Genomic DNA, 22,511 nt, shown 5'->3' on the forward strand with positions numbered 1-22,511 from the left:
AAAACATACATGAATAGATTGTTTCTTGTTTTGAAGTACTAGGAACAAAACACTTAGTTCTCATTTACAGCTTTCACTAAGGAATAAAGAAAGTTTTCATATTTTCTTTTATCTTATGATTTTTTATTTAAATTAGAAAAAAACCTTAGTTTATGTACCAATCACAGTTCCCTCTCCCTCCCATCCTGCTATGCTCCCCACCAGTCCCCCATCCTACTCCTCATCCACTCCCCATGGAGGACCATCAAAGTCTGTCACATCATTTGAGTCAAGGCCTAGGCTGAAAGAGTATACCTCCATGGGAAACAGGCTTTCAAGTCCATTCCTGTACTAGGGATAAATACTGGTTCCACTGCCAGAGGCCGCATAGACTTCCCAGGTCTCCTAGCTGACACCTACATTCAGGGGCCTGGTTTGGTCCTGTGCTGGTTCCCCAGCTGTCAGACTTGGGTCTGTGAGCTCCCATTTGCTCAGGTCAGTTGTTTCTGTGGGTTTCCCCAGCATGGTCTTGATGCCTTTGTTCATCACTCTTCCCTCTCTACAACTGGATTCCAGGAGTTTGGCTAGGGGCTTACCTGTGGATGTCTATTTCTGCTTCCATCAGCTACTGGATGAAGGCTCTAGGAAGGCATTTAAGGTGGTCATTAATCTCATTACAGAGGAAGGCTATTTAAGGTATCCTCTCCCCTATTGCTCAGCCTTCCAGCTAGGGTCATCCCTGTGGATTCCTGGACATTTCCCTAGTGACAAACCTCTCCTGAAACCCACAATGGCTCCTTCTAACAAGCCATATCCCCTCCTGCTCTCCTCTATTCTTCCCCCAGCTCAAACTCGTCCCCCATGTTCTCCTCCTCTTCCTCTTCTTCCCTCCTCTTTCTCTTCTCTCCATCTCACGTTACCCCCTCGGTGCTCCCAATTTGCTCAGGAGCTCTTGTCTCTTTCATCTTCTCCAGGGGACCATATATTTCTCTCTTATGGTCCTCTTTGTTTCCTAGCTTCTCTGGAGGTATGGATTGTAGTCTGGTCATCCTTTGCTCTGTGTCTAGTATCCACATATAGTGAGTACATCCTTTGTTTGTCTTCTGTGTCTTTGGTAACCTCACCTCTTCTAGTTCCATCCATTTGCCTGCAAATTTCAAGATGTCATTTTTTTTAACTGCTGAGTAGTGCTCCATTGTGTAACTGTACCACATTTTCTCTATCCACTCTTCAGTGGAGGGGCATCTAGGTTGATTCCATGTCCTGGCTATTACAAATAATGCTGCTATGAACATAGTTGAACATATGTCCTTGTGGGTATATGCCTAAGAATGGAATTGCTGGATCTTGAGGTAGATTAATCCCCATTTTCCTGAGAAATCGCCATACTGATTTCCAAAGTGGCTGTACAAGTTTGCACTCCCACCAGTAATGGAGGACTGTTCCCCCTTCTGCACGTCCTCTCCAGAAGTTCATATTTTCTGTATAACACTAAAGTTTTTAGTATTAATTTCATAATTTGACAATTTAAGGTAAATTTCTAATAAAGTGAAAAAAACATTGTTTCTGCTTAAATCATCAGCTTTATTATTAAAAGTTATTTGACATTTTCAGTAGACATATAATCTGTCTTTAATAAAATATTAGAGGATAAAAATTTAATGACAAATTTCTTACTGACATCTTTTGCAAAATGTCTTCCTCAGTGAGAGTTAAGTATAATAATTTGAAAGGCAGTAGAACAGGCAGCCTTGGACATCTGTTGTGACTCTGATTCCGAACACTGGCAAAGATTCCATGACATGGGAAGATTATTATTATTGTCCTTTCTGTAAGGTACAGCAAGCTAAGTGATTAAGGCTATGAATCAAAATAAATTAACTGCATGAAGCTGTGAGACGCTTGGAGCATGACTGAGTGACAGGTGGGAGTCTTCTGCTTTCATCAGTGATTTACCTCAGACTGAGATAAATGTTTGGTGACATATGTAGTCCTCCTGTTCTGAGCGGTTGTGTTTCCTCACTCCTTATCCTCTTCACCATGAGGAGGCACCACTCCAGTGTCTTGAGTTCATGAGTGCCTTTGGGTTGTCTCCTGAGGCAAGCATGAGAGCATCGGAAAATGTGTCACCCTACATTTCAGCAAATATGAAAAGTATGCACTTGGCACAGCAATAAATGCACAATTTATAATGAATTCAATGAAGTTTGGGATTCAATAATTGGAGTCAATTTCCTTAGGGTAGCATTGTGCAGCTAATATTTGAACAAGACTTCTTGCCTAGTATGGAGATTTACATTTCTAAATACATCTGCATTTTAGTTTTCACATTTAAAAAGTGAATGGATTTAATCAAATTCAAAGATTTGGTGTTGTCTCTTTACAAAGTTAAAAACTGAAATACTGAAAATCCAAGTTCTTTTCTTAAGGTTAGGTAAAATTATTTTCTAAAGGTCATACACTTAGTATATGATAGAACCAGGGAGATCAGAAGCAAGTCGTGAAGAAACAAAAAGGCTTGAAGTTTGAGGAATCATGTGACCAGGGTAGTAACTAAGGTATAAAATAAAAGGGGCTTAGCATCAAAGGTCTGAGAATTTCCAGTAAGGTTGGTTTCCAGTAAATTAAGTTACAAGTCATTTTGACAAGTGCTATAAACAAATGTAGGGCAGACATCAAATCAGATTCTGGCCTGAAGGATCTGAGAAAGTCCCAGAAGAGATAGTGGAATTTTAGGCAGGTTTTGATGGACAGAATGAGAAGAGCAGATATTAAGCAAAAACCACAGTGGAAGAAAGGTAGATTCGAGAGCACATGGTTTATTCATAAAAGGAGAAGGATCAGGTGTGTCCTGAGCAGGGATAGTGAAGAAATTGACAAAGATTGGAGAGCAGTAAAATGCAAAATGCAAAAAGAGTAAGAAGAAAAAAGACCAGAGGCAAGAAAATTAGACAGGCAGCTGCTGCAACAGAAGTTTAGGTAAGCGCTGATCTCTGTTGTGACTCTTGTGCCCTAGGGTCACCAACAGACTTGAAAACATTTAAAACATAAAGTGATAGCATAATGTGCCCTGTGTGAGAGAGAGAGCAATGAGAATATAAAATTGTTTTAAATCACACACTGGGAAGCATGTAGCTAGAGATTCCAGCCAACACAAATTACACATTTAAGTATTTACTCAGTGTACAGGGATTACTAGATGGGTTAGAATAATTCTGTCTACTGTACAAATGTTTTATAAGTATCAAATGAAGCAAGAGACATGAGAGGTCTTGTAATAAACATGCTATGTAAATATAATCCATTATCATTGTGTTAATACCTGTGGAAAGATTTTTGCTCTTTTTACACCACATCTCAGTATTATTCCGACTTAGCTTAGAAGCCTGACACACTTCCCAAATAAGTTTGTCTTTTTACAAACAAAAAGCATTAGATAAATTTTATGTGAGTGCATGAGAAAACAAAAGAGAAAAAATGCTTCAAAAAGCTTTGCTTGTTGTCAAGTAAGCACTCAACACCAGGTGAAAGTCAAGCTCCGTAATTTTCCTACTGATGCCTGCGTGAGAGCTACAATGGATGTTTTAGATATTGTGTTTTGGAGCCTTGGTATGGATTAGACTTTTGAAACTTAAAATTGTTACAGTACTCTAAGTTTGAGAGTGTGAAGCATCGGGCATTGTCAGGAATGTGGTCTTTGAAGACACGCAGCTGTGTGTGTGATCTCCATTTCTGCCATCTTGGACTTGGCACTGCGTAGGATGCCCTGTGGTACTCATCTCAGCCCCTCCCTTGCAGACTGGCCACAGTGAGCTCCTCTCCTTTGAGACGGGATTTAGGAGAAGCAACTAACTCAAGTATTGTGATGAAGCATGGCCCTCAGTGTTTGGTAAATAAATGCTGTGCCTGGGATTCATGATTGTGTATGACTTTTATACGTTGACTCCCAGACCAAAACACAAATTCAACAGATACTTGTTAGAAGGAAAGACAGATGATGGCAGTAAGGAGAAAAAAGGGGCAGAGGCAGTTAGAATCTACTTCCTTATATCGTGGCAAAGGTACTTGAGTGTGTATTATTATTTTGAACTCAAACACCTCAGCTCCAGTAATCCTCCAGCCTCAACCTCCAGAGTAGCTAGAACTCCAAGGCTGTGCCACCACACCAAGCTATTTCTTAAAGATCTGAAAGTAAAGCTAAATGTCTTACGTAGAGAACTAATTGTCAACCTTTTAATCTATGTATTGCTTAGAAGTACAAAACATTATTTACTCATGAAAATTAGATCACATCATGTTGACTGTCATATCTTAAGCTTAACTTGATTTCCCCATCTCCCTTTGTTCAGACATGCCCACACTTGCGTATTATAAAGCAGAATGTATATAATGCTTAATCTTAACAATTACCCACATTCAACACAGCTAGGATTCCTTTCGCTGAATTGCACAATCAATGGGATTTCTTCTGTCACCCTTTTGATGAATCCTTTTTTCAGAAGTTCTCCCATCACTTCTTACTTCTGTGCCATTTCTGTGAAACTAGTTTTATAGATTACCTTAAATATCACACTTAATGCGTACCTTTACAAATTTATCCTATCTTATGCTGCCATCTGCTGGATGCCATTGTTCTTAGGCAAGGATAATAGTCAAAATTCATGGAAAACCTTGCTACTTATTGGTTTCTTAATGGTCACAGTTGAGGTAGTAATGGGACTTTACATACTGGGGGCAAACCTGAGATTTTTAGCAAGAGACAAAAAAAGGCCAATAATACCGTGGTTCATTTTACTGACTCACACTTTATGTCATTTAGCCAGTATTCATTAATTTGTCCTGCCAAGATCTTCATGGAATCCACAAAGATATGTAAGATATACTTTTGTTCAATGTGACTTTATACCATAGCAGGAATAATCATAAAGAAACTGAATACAAAGGAATTCATTCAGTATATATTGTATTTCATATATTTGTCAATTGCAGCGTTAATGCTTAGTACATATTTATGAATTCTCAGATTACTACCTCTGTCCTAAGGAAGATCTCCTACTATTGGAGGCCTGACACTTGGTTTCCAGCTGTCGTCACTCTAACGGGAGCTCTCTTTGTGATGTGTCTGTATGCAGTTGCATGGTGCCTCTTCAAAAAGTAAGACTTCAGTTGTTGCTTCCCTTTGAATTTGTTCACAATGAAATATATCAGGGATGTCTTCATAAACAGGATACAAAGACTTTGAGAAAATTTCTGTATTTTTTCTCATGCTTCATCATGATGACTATTCTACATGTGGACTTTGATTATTAAGGAATATATACTGACCTAAAAGCCAAAACCTGTTCCAAAAATTGTTGAATAAATGAATCTAGCTTAAAACCTTTCGGCTTTTAAAAATGATCACAAATGGGATTTTAATTGTCCATGTGTATAATGAAGATCAGGATCTCTGATCATATTTGCTTATCAAAAGATAGAAGTGACAAAGTAAGAGACGAAAGAGCCTGACGAGCAATCAGAGAAGGGTTGAAATAATCCAGTAATTATCTTGTGATATGTCATGGTTGGGCTGTTGACAGGAGGGCAGAACACAGGGATGATAAACAGACAGTGTGTGCTCTTCATGAACACATCCTTTAGTAGAAAAGGAACTAAATCACAGAACCGGGAGATTGTAGATCACAGAGCAGTGGGATAAGGGGGTGACTGAAACTCAAGCATCATTCCGTGGCTTACAGAACTTTTGTCGAGAGACAGTGGCCTTTTGAAGAGGAAGCGGAAGTGAAAATAAAGATGCTAAAACCACCAAAAGCGACTTATGCTCCTTTCATAAGCGTAACAGTAGAAGTGGGTTAATATGAGTCTATTGTACTTTCTAATCTTGGCTCTTATCCTGAAAGATGTAATACAAATCTAAAAGACAAAGTGACATGATCCAAAGGTAAAGGGAGGGCTATCAAGAAGGTTGAAAAGAAAAAAAAAAGAGGATAGCTGAAAGGATTGTAAGAGCCATTTGATGCACGCCCATTGCACACAGGAGCTCACAGCATCTGAGACTGTATGAGAAAGACCTGCACAAGATCAAGCCAGACAGAATTCCAGCAGGGATTGGGGGAGGCACTTCCCTTCATCAGCTGATAAGATATTAGCAATTGACTGCTGCTGGGGGCTGGAGTGGGAGGATATATTTTTAAGGGGTGCATCTTTGAAAATCTACTCATGTTCCAGTAGAGTTTCCTTCACTAAGCAGGGAACTCAAAGTTGGGAAGGAAAGCAGTAGGGACAGGGAAGGAAAGTGAGCACTAAATTCCCCTTGTATTTGCTTCCTTCCCTCCAGTGTTCCTGCCTACTCAAGACATTTTCCTCAGTGTCATGGACATCAGAGTCAGCCATGTCTCAATGAAAAGGAACTGAGGTAAAGCAGATCGAATGCTTTAAAGAAAGAAGTTTGAGGTTCTACCAGTTGAGTTCTAAGTGATTCAAGTATTTCAAATTTAGATATAGGTTATGTCTGTTAGATGCTTTGAAATATGAAATGTTACCTTTAAACTCTACGTTAATTTATAAAGTGCCTTATTCATAAATGTTTATTGACCACACAATACAGTTCTAGGTCTTGAATTATAGCAGAGAGCAAAGTCATATTTCAAATGAGAATTTCACTTTTCAACTAATTTTGTTTATTTAATGACAAAGGACAAACAGGCTAGAAAAATAGGAACAAATGCAGATTTTTCCTAGAAATTTTACTTAACATAGCATCAAAACACATTATTTATTTCTATAAAAGATAATATAAAATATTAATAATATGCACTATTTATCCCAATTTGAAAATATAACCAGTTATGCATTATAATATGTCAGAAGTTATTCAAGCTATATTTAGCACTGTCTAATTATAGCATTATATAGGGTATATATACCTATTTATTTATAAAAGTAGACTGTTATATCATTCACCATTTTCTTATATTAGCATTAAAATACATATTTTGTGCTAAGGATTAAAATAAATGTTTCAAATATGTTCTGTGATAGGTATGAAAATTCACTGAGTGTTGTCACCCAACTGAATTCAAGACCACACTTGCTGCCTGGGAATGATAAAGTAAGGACAAAGACAATAAAGAAATTCCATAGAGTTTAGAATGCTTATTTTTTCCATTTCATATAATCTAGACACAAAAAAGAACATGTGAATAAGTGGTGGTGAATGAGAACTCATAAATAGAATAGAGGATTAGTGTATAAGTATAGAGGATTAAAGTATAAGCAAAACTTGGAGGAGGTAGAGTTCCCACCCACTTTTCAATGATTTGATGCTTACTATGTCAATGAGGAGAAAAGGGGCAGTGCTGATATATTTGTAGAGGTGGAATTGATAGTGGTTCTGCTGAGACAGTTTTCAAGTCTCCATTTTTATTCTTTAGGTGAAATTAAATTACGTAGATTAATCTAGTGGGGCCATTGTTAAGGATAACTGTGATGTCACTGAACACTTTTTACATGTCAAACTGTCTCATGAGAGGGTTTCATTGAATATGATATTTTATTGTGTGTTTTATTGTTTAAGAAATTTATACAATCATGCAACATGGTTTTATCAACCACACCCCTCCCATCCTCATATAGTTCCTTCCCCCCCAGGAATATCAGTATTTCTTCTCAGCCTATGGTAATTTTCTGTCTCTGAATCCACTTAGAGGTATAGTACATGTAGTGGGTAGGGTTATCTATTGGAGCATGATTAGTCTCCATAAGAGCTGTGTCTTTAGAGAAAACTAACATTCTCTCTCCTAGAAACCACTGATTACCAATAGTTCTTCAGCTAGGGGTGGGACTGTATGAGCACCTTCCCTCTCCATGCTGGGGTTTGGTCTGGCTTTATCATGTGCGGGCCTTGTGTATGCGTTTCCAGTTGCTGTTATTTTATATGTGAAACTGCTCTCCTGTGTCCCACAATCACTGCCTTTCAGTCATCCACTGGTTCTTACAAGCTTTCCACCCCTTTTCTCCTTGTGAAGAGGGGATATGACAAAGATTGCAATTAAAACAACCACAGAAGTAGATTTTGCCTAAAACTACATGTGGCTCAGTGTCTTTGACAAAAAATATTTTCATGTCAACACCAAGGTAATTAGAACTTATATAGGTTTAACCAATCATATTAGTTCAATTGATGTTTATTCAATATCTAATTATAAATGTCATTTTGTAGAGTGTTTGAAAGCTTTTAAGGGGATGTTATACATGGATTTCACTATTCATAAACCCATATTTCAGCTTGGAGAAATATAAGCAAATTATTGGAAAGAATAATGCCAATTACTTGATAAATTCTCCAAACGTGTAGTGCATATAGTAAACTTTATAGAACTTCTGGGAGCTACAAAGTTCCTGTTCAGTAGAACACCTAGGAAAACTGCAGAGAAATAAGCATAGATGTCACATGAAGAAGTTGCATTGTTTTATAGACAGGAAATGGAGAAATATCGTACATGTTTATCTTGGCACCGAACATGATTTACAAACTCCAAGCTGTTTCACAACCTTTCCTTCTTTTTGGACCAGCATATGCCTTTCTCAGACTCTAGGATTCTGCTAGCATATTCACAGGGACGCAGTGCCAGCATCCCTAGTTCTCCCTACGAGACTAAGTTAAATACATCTTTAGAAGCCTGAACATACTTCACCCTTGCTCTGTCATTTAGTACACATGAACATGTGTGCATTTCTCACCACATGATTTCCTTTACCTTTTTCACTGATATGAAGGTCATTTTTTCACTTGAACACTTCCACTGAAGTCATAGTGGCCCATAATTCTAATATCTCAAAGACTGAAGAGGCAATAAGTAAGTAACATTTTAATTCTTTTTCCTTTCTTGTGCACATTTCTTTCCTCATTCAAATTACTATATTTTGACATAGGTACCTTCATATGATTTTACAAACTCTATCCTTGTTCAAGTTACCACTGAACTAATTGAACACTTTGCTCCCTGGCTCCAAGGAGTCTTCCCCAGTGTGTCTTATGTCATCTTTCAACGATACTGAACTTTCTGAAAAACAGTCATCTTATGCCAAGACCAGTCAGGATTTTAACTCTTTTGCTCCTTCTGTTTAGTTATTTTCCTCATTACATGGCTACCCTTCAATGTCATGAAAATTTTAACACTTTCAAACTAAAAATTAAAAATATATACTCTTTGATTATTTTCCAATTTGATTAAAAATATTCAGGTACTTATCCATTTACCCCATCTCTTTTATGTTGATCATCATGCTTCTTTTTCTTTTCTTTCTTTGTTGTGTGAAGTGCATTTTCTCTCTCTCCTGTGTACATCACCCCCTTGTGTACATGTGCCTGTGTGTGTGTGTGTTTGTGTGTGTGTGTGTGTGTGTTGATATACACATGTAGGCATATGAAAGACAGAGGTCAATGCTACATACATTTCTGAATAACTTTTTGTCCTATTTTTGGAGACTGGTGCTCACTTATTGGCTAGACTGGCTGGCTAGTGAACTCTGGGATTCTTGTGAGTTTTGTGCTCCCCACCCCATGTCTAGGGTTATAGACATTGCTGAGCGTGACTGGGTACTAGAGATGCAAACCTGGCCCCAACATTTGTACAGAAGTCCCTTACCATGGGCCATCTCCAGAACCTCATGCATTTTCTTTTTTTATTACTCACCTAATGCTACACTTTGCTTCTGCCCGTCTTGGAATTCACTGTCTACCATCATGGCTCAACTCACAAACACATCACATTTTCCTCTCACCATCTGTTTGAAACTCACTTAGGGAAACTTTCCAATCCTGATGATATTCACATATCAACTATTGGATGGCAATATGAAGCTTCAGTGTGTTTCCTAGGAAAATAGCATAGTTTTGTATTCTGGATGTACTACAGGTTATAACAATGCTCACAAATTGCAACTCGGCATATTCACACCAAGTATAGATTTCACAAATCTCATTCTTGACTTAAGTATTTTCAATTGCTTCTATTATCAACCATTAATTGTAACATGATAAATAAAGGACTCTGAGACTGATATTGAGGTTCTAGCATCAAGTTGAGGATCAGAAAAGCAAAGAGGCCAAGCCTGTAGTTCTTACCTCTACCTCAGCTCAGACAAAGGCCCGATTCTCAAACTGTTCCCGACTTTACTGATTTTCAGATTCACTCAGACTGCTATGCTCTCCTCAGTTTGACTGGGGATTTCAATATCTTCCTACCCTAATCATTTTTTTTCAGGCCAGGAAATTAACCCCTAATTTTCTCAACTGTTTCTTTACTCTACGTTTTAGGAGTTCAATACTATATCCATGCTATTGCATAACACAAGCTATTAATGAATAACCTGTTCCACATCCAAGCCCACACAAGCAAAAAGCATTTTTTTATTTTAGAAACAATCTTATTTTACATATCAACCCCCCCCATTCCTTCACTCTCCCATCCATCCATGCCCCCCACTCCCCAAAGACAGTGAGGTCCTCCAGGGGGACCATCACATCATTTGGGGGGAGAGCCCAGACCCTCCTTCCTGTATCTGGGCTGCAATAGTATTCTTCCATAGGGAATGGGCTCCCAAAGTCCATTTGCGCACTAGGGATAAACACAGGCTCCACTGTTAGAGGTCCCATAGACTGCCCTAGCCTCCTAGCTGGCACCCACATTCAGAGGGCTTGGTTCAGTCCAACACTGTTCCTCAACTTTGCGTCTGGGTTCCTGTGCTCTCACTTGTTTGGGTCAATTGTTTTTGTGGGTTTCTCCATCACGGTCTTGTCTCCTTTGCTCATCCCTCCTCCCTCTCTGCAACTGGATTCCAGGGGTATGTCCTATAGTACACAAAGCTTTGAGACAAATATCAAATTGCCACAACTTCAAATCACTATCTGACATAGAAAAGAATGTTTTCACTGTCCTTAAATATAGAAAGCCCAAATACATTCCATTACTTCAGTACTGTAGAGTCTTTTGCATTTAGTACTTCTGTAACAATGTCAGGCCTTTTTTTCTTTGATAAAGGGTATATTTAAATATATGCTGGTTATGTAGTTTTTAACATTTAGGTCACTTCTCACCCATTTACCTCTTTCTCAACTAGTTAACCCCTATTTTCAAAGAGGATAGTATTCATATCCTCTGAATAAACTCTGGAATGTACACATCTATTGTGCTTAGCAAATAATTACCAGCACATAAAATAACATATTATATGTGTTAATTAACATGGGATTAATCACAATAATATGTGCATTCAGGTACAACCTATTTTTTCCATTGATTTTTTTATCAGAATTGAAGAGAGATGGTAGTCATACAACATAGATGACTTCATGTGATAACTTATCTTTGTCCTAAGATAGTTTAAAGCTTTGCATCTGGACTCTATCTCTGAGTGTCTCTGTATGTCTGCCTTTTGTGTGAAATGATAAACTATGGGGATATTTTACTGAAATAGTAAGCAATAAAAATAATATGCATTGTTTGATTCAGATGTGGAAGGTGTAGAAAGACTGGAGTTAGGGAATATTTTGGAGTAATAATTTAGGTTTTTGAATTCCAGGTATTTCTACTCTATTCCTTCATCTGTAATTTGTAGCTGTCATTATTGTCAGGAGTTACTGACACCTGTGGCAAAACAAAAACTTGGGTTGATAAGAATGGAACACAGAAACAACTAGTTTGTGCCTCAAATGTCTCAAATGTGTACTATAAACTTTACTCTCTGTCACAAGAAGCAACCATGACTTTATCTTGCAAGTTAATAAGTTGCCGTACATAATACATCATTATAGTTATATAAATGTGATGAGTGAAGGAAGTCCTGAGTAAATGTGTAAGGAACACATGACGTCCTAAGCGAATGTGTAATATTGGCAAGGACCCCATTGATACACATCAAAGGGAATGTGTGAAGCCTTTATAGGTTCAAGTTGCAGGATTGGAAAGCCTTCCTTTGGTCAAATTACAAGAGTCTGCCAATGATTGATGAGTATGTACCAAAACTAGCAGCATAGCTTCATTCTGCATGGTGACTGAAAACTGAGACTGCATCCTTATAGAGACTAGCTAACACTTCTCCTGTGTGCTTAACATAATAAATGTGCTGGAACATCAGGTTGTTGTATAGTTGGTGTCCTCCAACAGGCCTCACACAGCCCACCTAATCCCAGCTTTTCTGTATGTGTGCCTTATATTTCTGACATTTCTTCACTCCCAATTCACCATAGTCAGGCTTCCAGGACCAAGACATGGAGCATGTGTCATGAATACACTTTGCTGAGGGCTCAATGACATTCAAGCATGGCATTTTTGTAGAGTATAGCCTTCCCGCCAGCCTGGTTCCAGAGCTGCATCAGTCCCAAATGAACACACAGGAGGCTATATTAATTATGAAGCTGTTGGCTTGGTTTCTTATTGGCAATCTCTGACTTAAATATTTACCCCATAATTGTTAATCTAAGTATTTCTTTTACCAGAGAAAGGAGTCTGGACCTCTTATTCCTATTGCAGATACATCATGACTGCCTGTGTCTCTCTTTCCCAAAAATCCTCCTCAACTCCTAGTCCCACATATCCTGCTTCCCTATTGGCCAGCAGTGCTTTATTGACATATACACAGGACTTCCCCGTCATCTCCTCTTTTCTGTCTAAATAAAAAAAAGGTTTTAACTTTAACATACTCAAATTATATATAACAGAACAGTTATCAAGTAAGAACATAGTTACAATATTTTGTCTATTAACATTTAGTAAGATTTAAAGAATTTTATTATCTATCCTATCTGTCTGAGTCTAAAGTCTTATATGTAGCTTATCTTTTATCAAAACTAAAGAAAACTATAATTATAACTATCTGTCTTCAACTACATCAAAGACCACCGAAGGATAATATATAAACCCTAGAGTTGACAGAGATATCTTGCTGCCTGGACAGTCACCAGAAGTTTCTCTGTAATGTTGGAGCATCCATCTTCAGCCCACAGACCACATTGTGTCTGGAAGACTTCTCAGCAAAGCAGGAAATTTTGAACTGTCCATCTGTATTGGCAGTCTGTTATTCATTTATCTGTGTCCTGTAGAAAGTCTTGTACACTCTTCCATGAAGCAAGAACCCTGTAGGACTGTTTGAGTTTAGTAGTCACTTTCCTGTGGGTTTTGTATGTCCAGTTTATATAGCAACAGTCAGGCAGTCTAAGAAAGAGCAGTTTCTTGCCCAAATGGCTAATCTTGCCATGTTGAAAGTAAACTCCATAACAAGTTTATTTGATGCCCATCTTCCTCTCAGACATAACTGATGTGCTAGGAGCAGACATCATTATCAAGAAAAACCCTAAACCATTTTAAATGTCAATTTTTGAAGGTCTTTGAAAGGTTTGAAGACTGTCTATCTATCTCAAATATATCTCTGTATATCTAGAAAACCTAACTAACCTAACTATAAGTAACTATCTATAGTCTGTATTTAATTATGTATTACATTTTTAAAGATCAGTATAAGCACAATACTTAATCAAGAGGGGATCCCCTCGTTCTGTGTTTTCTTTATCGTTTCTATTTCTGCTTTCAATCCTTCAACTGTTTCAGTTGTTTCCTTCATTTTTTTGGTTTTTTTTTTTTGGTGCTCTTTAGATTCTTTGAGAGATTTGTTTATTTTTTGAAAATTTCCCCCCATTTCATGGATTTTTTCTTCTATTTCTTTAAGGGATTTCCTTGTTTCTTCCTTGAGGGTCTCTATCATCTTCATGAAATAATTTTTAAGGTCTGTCTCCTCTTCTTCATCTATGTAGTGCTTTTCAGGTCTTGCTGGTGTTGGTTCCCTAGATTCTGGTGGGGTCATGTTGGTCTTTCTATTGCTGAGTGAGTTCTTATTCTGTCTTCTTCCCATCTCTTCTTCCAGTGGGTGCTGGTGGGGTCTTTCCATCTCCACTGGTCTCCTTCCTTCCTGAAGCTGGGGATGCTGACACTGAAGCTTAAGGTGAAGCTGGGGTTGCCGGAGTTTGGGGCCCAGAAGGGCTGATGTCTTTCCTGAAGCTGGGCTCGCCAGAGTTTGGGGCCTGGAAGGGCTGATGTCTTTCCTGTGTGGGCGGGTCTTCTGGATGCCAGGAGCAGCCCTGGAATATCGAGGGGATGGGTGTTGGGCATGGGATGGGGGGTGTCCCCACTGGAGATGCAATCTCACCTGAAGCTGGGCTCGCTGGGGTTTGGGGCCTGGAAGGGCTGATGCATTTCCTCGTTAATTTTGTTTTTAATTGTCTCAGTTACATAGAATCCATGTCCAATGCTACAACTTTTATCAGTCATCAAAGATTTCCTTTCCAATACCTTACTTACTTGTTCTGTGCAACTCAGAACAAGTGGTACAAGAATGTCTTCTTTACCACACATTCTATGTGGAGAACTACTGCTCCATTAAATATCAGTGATTAGTTTTATGTGTGTTTGCACATATCTGCATATGTGTTTACACATGCAAACCTGACAGAAAAGTTTACATTGAACTTGTTTTTGCTAGTTTTCTTGTTTTATAACCAGCATTGAGTGTTCTCAGTTATTCAGGGTCAACTCCACACACTCTTTTCTATGGGTAGAAAACAACTCACTGAGCTCAGTGACTCCAGTCTCACAGCTGAGGAACCTGCATAAGACCGAACCAGACACTCTGAATATAGGTGTCAGTTGTGGGGCTTGGGCAGTCTGTGGGGTTGCTGGCAGTGGAACCAGTATTTATGGACTTTGGGAGTCCATTATCCATGGAGAGATACTCTCTCAGCCTAGATACATGGGGGAGGGTTAGGACCTGCCCCAAATGAAGAGACAGATCTTGATGATCTTGCATTGGAGGCCTCACCCTCCCTGGGGAGTGGATGAGGGGAGGGATGGGATGATACCAGGTGGGGGGGAATGGGGAGGATGAGAGGGAAATGGAACTGTGATTGGTATGTAAAAGAAGATTGCTTTTAGTTTAAATAAAAATTAATGAAAAGAAACGACTTATTGACACATACTTATTCACCATAGTTTCCTTTCCATTGCTTCATGATTTTTTTAAATGATTATGACCTGTATCTTGGAAACCAAATCATATGAAGCAAAATTATATCAGGCACCTGAGTTGACCACCAAATTCTAATTCTCAGCTCTTGTTTCAAGAACAGGAATAAAAGCTAATGAATCCCAAAGACGATTTCATGTGGCAACTGAGCAGCCTTAACTCTAACCACACACAGTGCTTATTTGATAACTACATAAATAGTATTGATTCTAGGACTTTGCATCCCATACTATATCATACATTCATCATTAGATAGGACAGGAGGAGAGAAATCCTTTCCATTCTATCAGGAATTACAAAAATCCCTAGAGTGTTCAGTAATTTTTGTAAGGCATTTAAAGTTCATAGTCATCCTAGGAGCTAAGTACTGATTCACCAGTTCTGCTTTGAATATCTGATGCAGAGTAATATCAAGAAAATTAAACAGGGGTGCTGGAGAGATGACTCAGTGGGAAGGAAGAGTGGTTCCTATCCAGGTGACTTGGACTCAGTTCCTAGCCCCCATGTGGCAGCTCCTAACTGTCTATAATTCCAGTTCAGGTGATGTGGCATGGTCATAGAGATGTACATGCAGACACCAATGCACATAAATACATAAATCAAATCATAAGAAGGAAACAGGTAAGATTCATGGCTGGAAAATGTGGAGACAGGATTCACATCTGAGTAATTTGGCTTCAGAATCATCATTTCCACCTCCCAAAACCCTCACAGAGTATATTCAATAAAGGTGTTTGGTTTAATGAGTGGATTGGGGTTAGACTATTTTAAATGATTTATAGTATCATTTGGGTTTGCATATGTGTGGAAGTACCATATATACAGTGTACATTATCTCAAGGATTTCTTCTCTGTGTGGATTTTTATAACACATTAGTGATTAACTCCAAGTCACCAATAATATGTCCCTATTATATTAAAGAAAAAATAAAAACACTTCTCCTTAGAGTCATTTAAACAACTTAAGTTAGTATTTGAATTCTGTATTTCTACTTCATGTTCCCTGAGTCTTTTGTTCTTTGTTACCTGAGTCTGAAGGCTGTCTTGTGAATCTGTTTGTCTCTGTGTCTGTGTATGGCTATCCCTTTGTGTGTCTGTCTATTGTATAGGGTGTGTGTGTGTGTGTGTGTGTGTGTGTGTGTGTGTGGTCTGTCCATCTGTGAGTGGCATCACTGTCTGCCTTCACTCTATTGAACAGCATAGGAAACATCCTATGGGATAAGGAATGAAATACTTTACAGAAATCTTTAACAGCTTCTTACAAGGGATTAAGTCACTACCTACAACTGATCCCAGCTGATCCAGATAACAAATACTGCTTATCAACTGACAGATATAAATGGTTGCTTTTAACTTTTATGGTAGGTTTTGGGAAGTTGCTTTCAACTTCTGTGTTTGCTGCTTTCAGCAAATAATACACATGCATTGCTCTGGTGCATGGCAGAGTACATAAGTAAAGATTGCATCTATACCTTAGATTAGCCAAAGCAAGTAAAGTTGGATGTTACAATGCTCTCTTACAGGCAGGTTCAGCAAACATTTTAGTACATAACAGGCTAGTCATCTTAAATCTTAAGTGGCATCAAGGTGTATTATTAACTCTGGATGTGAGCTCCAGCAATGGGTTATGGTGTCTTAGAATGTAAAAGGGATTTTCAGAATATTACATCATCACAATTCTCATTGTTAATCTCTCAGTGAGAATGCTCTTTAGGACTTAGAAAATGGAGTCAGCATGATGTTAGTGCCAGTGGAGAGCAGGCTTCCTCAAGAGCACAAGTGGTTCCATGCAGCTTACTAAAAGAGGGTAAAGGAATTTCATTGGCAGAATGCAATAATCAAATATATGCTCATTATGATTTTTTTTTAGTTTTTATGAGACAGGGTTTCTCTGTATTGTTTTGGAGGCTGTCAGTCTAGCCTGGCCTTGAACTCACAGAGATCCGCCTGCCTCTGCCTCCCGAGTGCTGGGATTAAAGGCGTGTGCCACCACCGCCCGGCTATGATTTTGTAATGTAATTAAACTTAATCTAACCCATCTTTATTCTTTCCTCATACATTGTACACAATCCAATGAACATGCACTTCAGATTATTTGATTAGTTATTGATGAACCTGCTATCATGGGCAGCATTATTGTTTCCACTGAAACCAACAAGTTCTGGAACATGTGTGGTGATAGAAGCAAAAATAATAATGGTAATCTTAATATTGTACAATATTTCAAATGGTGTTATCTTTATTAATCAAGCTATATTTTAATATTTAATATTCAAATTTTTTGCTAAGATTTTAATCTAGTACTTTTTTCTTTTTCACCAGTGACAGAAATACAATATGTCTTCAACAGCCAGACAGGAGATGCCAAGATGTTAAACTATTAAGAAAAGAAAATGGTTTCAACAGAAGACATTTTGACTTTAACCAGAAGAAAAGAAAAGTCATTACATCTTCATGTCACTTGCTTTATTTGAAAAGGTCTTTGAAAACATAGTTTTTTCACAATAAAACAGCATCATGTTTTTCAATGTAGCCAGGTACTTTTGTGTTACCTGGCACATGTGTGTGAGGCAGAGCTGTTCTCTCTAGCACAGCTGCTGTGCTCTACCCAACAATTGAAAGTGTGGCTACTTTTGGGCAAATTTTGAGATTGTCTTCTCACACTCTGACTTTTGTAGTGCAAAGTCTTATTACCCAAGTGTGTTGGGTATCACTAATCAAGGTCATGCTACATCTGTTCCCAAATTGTGATGTCTTTAATATCCTGCCTTTGCCATGGAGAGGTGTGCATTTGGCCATTGTTACTGACTAAGACAATAAAATTGTTTTGTGCTCAGAATTATGTCAACTCACATTACATGTGTCTGGGTACTAGAAATGTTCAGCAAGTGGGACATGAACTGAGAAGCTCACCATTAACTTGAACTTGGAATAAACCAACTTGGCCAGAGACTTTATATTACCTGATATCCAGGGTCTTATTCTGAGGTCACAGTGATGCTGCAGACTGTATAAACCAAATTCTACTTGAACCTTTTGTCCAGTAGCAATTACACTGACTGATACTCCTCACTTAAAACATCACATTAAAAAAAAGACCTTTTTTCCCTGTGGAGAAGTGCCCTTGGGAAGGTACTATTGAAGTATGTTTCAATCTAATAAGAAGTGAGATGCTCTTTTAGTTGATGAGTTCTAAAAATTACCTCTGTTCTGGCTCCTGGACCTGAGTGCATGGCTTCTTTTTAGCGTACTTCTTAAACTTTAGGTTGAGAGATGTTTAATTCATTTCACTGTAGAAGTACCCCAGCTGGTTAAGTAGCGAACTTCTGTGTGGGACAGCACATACCATCCTAGTAAGAATCCTCAGCCTGCATTGGGATGGATTGTTTCAGCTCTCAGTGTCAACATGCTGCTCATAACGTCCTTTCTAGATTTTGACTCTCAAGTGGACCGCCTCTTTCTTATTAGTGTGTTGTTACTCCCACTGCAATTGTGAGCAGTGTGTCAAATTTCTACTATCAACCTTGGCTTACAGAAGACAGCAGATCCCACTGAGGTTCTCAGTGGGACACTATTCATTAAGAAATCATTTACTGATTGAATAATGCAGTATTTGGGGGTTTCCTTGTAAAACATGCACTTCAGATGACGTTTCTTTTTTATATTGTTTATTTATAAACACATTTTTTAAAGAATTGTTTTGCTCTTTTGGCTATTTCCTGTGATAACATTTCTATGTTCACTTTATTTCATGTGCCCCATACATTTTTCCACTTTAAAGAGAACTTTATTAGTAAAGTGTTGTCTAATGATTTGTGCTAGGTTCTTAGTGTCTACTTGTGTAATGATGAATTAATTCTCTCATCACTTTTATGTAACAGAACTTTAGATCTGTCAAGCTCAGCACCCTCTGGAGTTAATCTCATGTATCCTCTTGAAGTTCCGGCTAGTCTGTGCTTGCTCTGTTTTTCAACTTAACTGAAATACAGTCCTTCTTCCATGGCAAAATCAACTTTACCCCTTGAGGATATATGTTGACTTGGCCTTAGTGCAATCTGCCCGCAAAATAAGTTTCAAGCCATTGCCTTCTAGTTAAAGGAGAATAGACAGTTACAAGGTGAGATGGCCCACTTTTACAGGGTGAAGGGGTTCAGAAAAGACTGTGCTTCAGGCTCAATGCCTGCTTAAAGATGTCTTGATTCCAAGTTTCACTTCTTTCCAAATAAGGTCTTGACCTTGCTAGAAGAGATTTGCCAAAGCTGAGAACTGAGGCTTTACTGGAACTCCACACCCCATAGGCTTGTGGGCATGTGTCCTGGGCCAGTTTTTTCCCTGGTCTGTAGAGGCTATAGATGAGAGCTCAGGTCTTATAGCAATGCAGCCCCTACTTCCTTCCTTTTTTCTTTATTCTTTCTCTGTGTATTTGTGTCAGGCTCTCAGGGAGGATGGGGATGCTTCCTTTTTGCAGGCATGCACTCTAGGATTGACTATTGAGAACATTCCCTCCAAGATACAGTGGTTGTGCAGTCATTTTCTTATACAGAAAATCAGCTCATTCAAAGTCACTATTTATAAAGAATTCTTGCTGATTAGTACCCAAATAACTGGTTTTTTTTCATTTCAATCTTGCTTCATATGTCAATCCCAGCTCCCTCCCACTCCCCTCCTCCCCTGCCTCCCAACCAGCTCCCCCAGGCCCCCATCCAATCCCGACTCAATTCCTTAGGTAGTGTGGGACCATCCCTGGGGGATCCCCTGAGTCTGTCACTTTGTCCAGGGCCAGGCCCAGGTCCTTCCCCAAGAGATCAGGCCGAGAGAGCATCCTTCACTGTGGGAGGGGTACCCAAAGTCCATCTGTATGCCTGGGACAAACACCAATTCACCACCCAAGGCCCCACAGTTTGTCCAGGACTCCTGGTTGACACGCACATTCAGGGAGTCTGGATCAGTCCCATGCTGGTCTCCCAGCTATCAGGCAGGGGTCCAAGAGCTCCCCCGTGTTCAGGTCAGCTGTCTCTGTGGGTTTCAGAAGCCCAGGCTTGAACCCTTTGTTCATCATTCTTCCCTCTCTGTAACTGGGTTACAGGAGTTCAGTTCAATGTTTAGCTGTGGGTGTCTGCCTCTGCTTCCATCAGTCACTGGATGAAGGTTCTAGTTGGCATATAAGGAAGTTATCAAACTCAATATCAGGAATGGGCATTTAAGGTAGCCTCTTCACTATTGCCTAGATTGTCAGTTGGTGTCATCCTTGTAGATCTCTGGAAATCACACTAGTGCCAGGTATCTCCCAAACCTATAATGACTCCCTCTATTATGGTACCTCTCATCTTGTTCTCCTCCTCTCCCAACTTAATCTTCCCACTCCCCCATGTCCTCCTCTCCCCTCTTCCTCTCCCTCTCTCCTCTTCACAGATCCCCCTCTCCTCCCTCATGCTTCCAGCCTGCTCAGGAGATCTTGGCTCATTCCCCTTATCTGGGGTACCATTCATATCTCTCTTAGAATCCCAAACTGATGGTGGGATTGTAGGCTGGTACTCCACTGAGCCATGTCTAAAACTCATATATGACTGAGTACATATCATATCATGTTTGTCTTTTTGTGACTGGGTTACCTCACCCAGGATGGTTTCTTCTAGTGCCATCCATTTGCCTATGAATTTCAAGAATCCATTGTGGCTTTTTTCCTGCCAAGTAATACTCCATTGTGTAAATGTACAACATTTTCTCTATCCACTTTTTAGTTGAGGGGCATCTAGGTTGCTTCCAGGTTCTGACTATTACAAATAATGCTGCTATGAACATAGTAGAACAGACGTCCTTGTTGTATGAATGTGCATCTTTTGGGTATATGCCTAAGTGTGGAATCACTGCCTCATGATAGATTGATTCCCATTATCCTGAGGCTTCTCCATACTGGTTTCCAAGGTGGGTGTATGAGTTAGCACTCCCACCAGCAGTGGAGGAGTGTTCCCCTCTCTCCACATTCTCTCCAGCATAAATTGTCATTGGAGTTTTTGATTTAAGCCATTCTGACAGGAGTGAGATGGTATCTCAGAGTTATTTTGATTTGCATTTCCCAGATGGGTAGGATGTTGAGCACTTTCTTAAGTGTCTATTAGCTATTTGAGACTCCTGTATTGAGAATTCTCTATTTAGTTCTGTACCTGACATTTTTAATTGGATCCTTTGGTGTTTTGGATACTTGCTTCTTGAGTTGTTTGTAAATTTTGGAGATCAGCCTTCTGTCAGATACTGGGTTTGTGAATATCTTTTCCCATTATATGGGCTGCTTTTTTGTCATGTTGACTGTGTCCTTTGCCATATAGAAGCTTCTCAGTTTTAGGAGGTCCTATTTGTTAAGTGTCGATCTCAGTGTCTGTGCTAGCTGTGTTATGTTCAGAAAGCAGTGTCCTATACCAATTCATTCAAGGGTACCTCCAACTTTCTCTTCTAAGAGGTTCAGTGTTGCTGGATTTATGTTGAGGTCTCTGATCCATTTGGACTTAAGTTTTGTGCATGGTGATAGATACGGATCTATCTGCAGTCTTCCAGTTATGCCAGCACCATTTGTTGAAGATGCTTTCTTTTTTCCATTGTATAATTTTAGCTTGTTTGTAAAAAATCAAGTGTTCCTAGGTATGTAGGTTAATATCAGGGTTTTCAATTTGATTCCATTGGTCTACCTGTCTATTTTTGTGCCAATACCAAGCTGTTTTCATGACTGTAGCTCTATAATGAAGCTTGAAGTCAGGGATGTTGATGCCTCTGGAAGTTCCTTTATTGTACAGGGTTCTTTTGGCTATCCTAGATCTTTTGTTTTTCCATTTAAAGTTGATTCAGTGTCTGTGAAGAATTGTGTCGCTATTTTGATAGGGATTGCATTGAATTGCTTTTGGTAAGATTGCCATTTTTACTATATTGATCCTGTCTATCCAAGAGCATTGGAGAGCTTTCCATTTTCTGGTATCTTCTTTAATTTCTTTCTTTAAGTACTCAAAGTTCTTGATATACAGGTCTTTCGCTTCTTTGGTTAGCATTATCCCCAGATATTTAATGTTGTTTGGGGTTGTTGTAAAGGCTGATGTTTCTTGCAGCCCATTTATCATCTGTGTATAATCTTGTATGCTGCCACTTTGCTGAAGGTGTTTATCAGCTGTAGAAGTTCCTGTGTAGAGTGTTTCGGGTCACTTATGTAAACTATCATATCATCTGCAAATAGTGAGAGTTTGCCCTCTTCCTTTCCAATTTGTATCCCCTTGACCTCCTTTTGTTGTCTTATTGCTCTATCTAGAACTTCAAGTACAATGTTGAAACCACATGGAGAGAGTGGACAGAATTGTCTTGTTCCTGATCTTAGAGGAATTGTGTTGAGTTTCTCTTCATTTAATTTGTTGAATATGTTTTCTTTGCCTTTGAGCTGTATTTCTCCATCTTCTTCTATACCTATTATTCTC

The 22,511-nt window shown here is 38.9% G+C and overlaps 1 protein-coding gene and 1 long non-coding RNA gene across 2 annotated transcripts in view; both read left to right on the top strand.

The window, feature by feature from the left end:
- LOC121135834 (protocadherin Fat 4-like) overlaps window positions 1-7,129 on the top strand; it is a 97,894-nt gene extending 90,765 nt beyond the window's left edge. The window contains exons 20-22 of the mRNA XM_040735158.1: window positions 5,003-5,133; window positions 6,317-6,394; window positions 7,021-7,129. Of these exons, the coding sequence (XP_040591092.1) occupies window positions 5,003-5,133; window positions 6,317-6,394; window positions 7,021-7,129 (318 nt within the window). The remainder of the gene's footprint in view (window positions 1-5,002; window positions 5,134-6,316; window positions 6,395-7,020) is intronic.
- Window positions 7,130-16,780: 9,651 nt separating this feature from the next.
- On the top strand, window positions 16,781-17,896 carry LOC121135825. Its single transcript, XR_005872945.1, has 2 exons — window positions 16,781-16,864; window positions 17,380-17,896. It is a non-coding gene; the product is annotated as an uncharacterized LOC121135825 (long non-coding RNA).
- The last annotated feature ends 4,615 nt before the right edge of the window (window positions 17,897-22,511 follow it).

This window comes from Mesocricetus auratus, unplaced genomic scaffold (assembly GCF_017639785.1).
Source record: "Mesocricetus auratus isolate SY011 unplaced genomic scaffold, BCM_Maur_2.0 Super-Scaffold_100043, whole genome shotgun sequence".
In the NCBI taxonomy this organism is placed as follows: domain Eukaryota; kingdom Metazoa; phylum Chordata; class Mammalia; order Rodentia; family Cricetidae; genus Mesocricetus; species Mesocricetus auratus.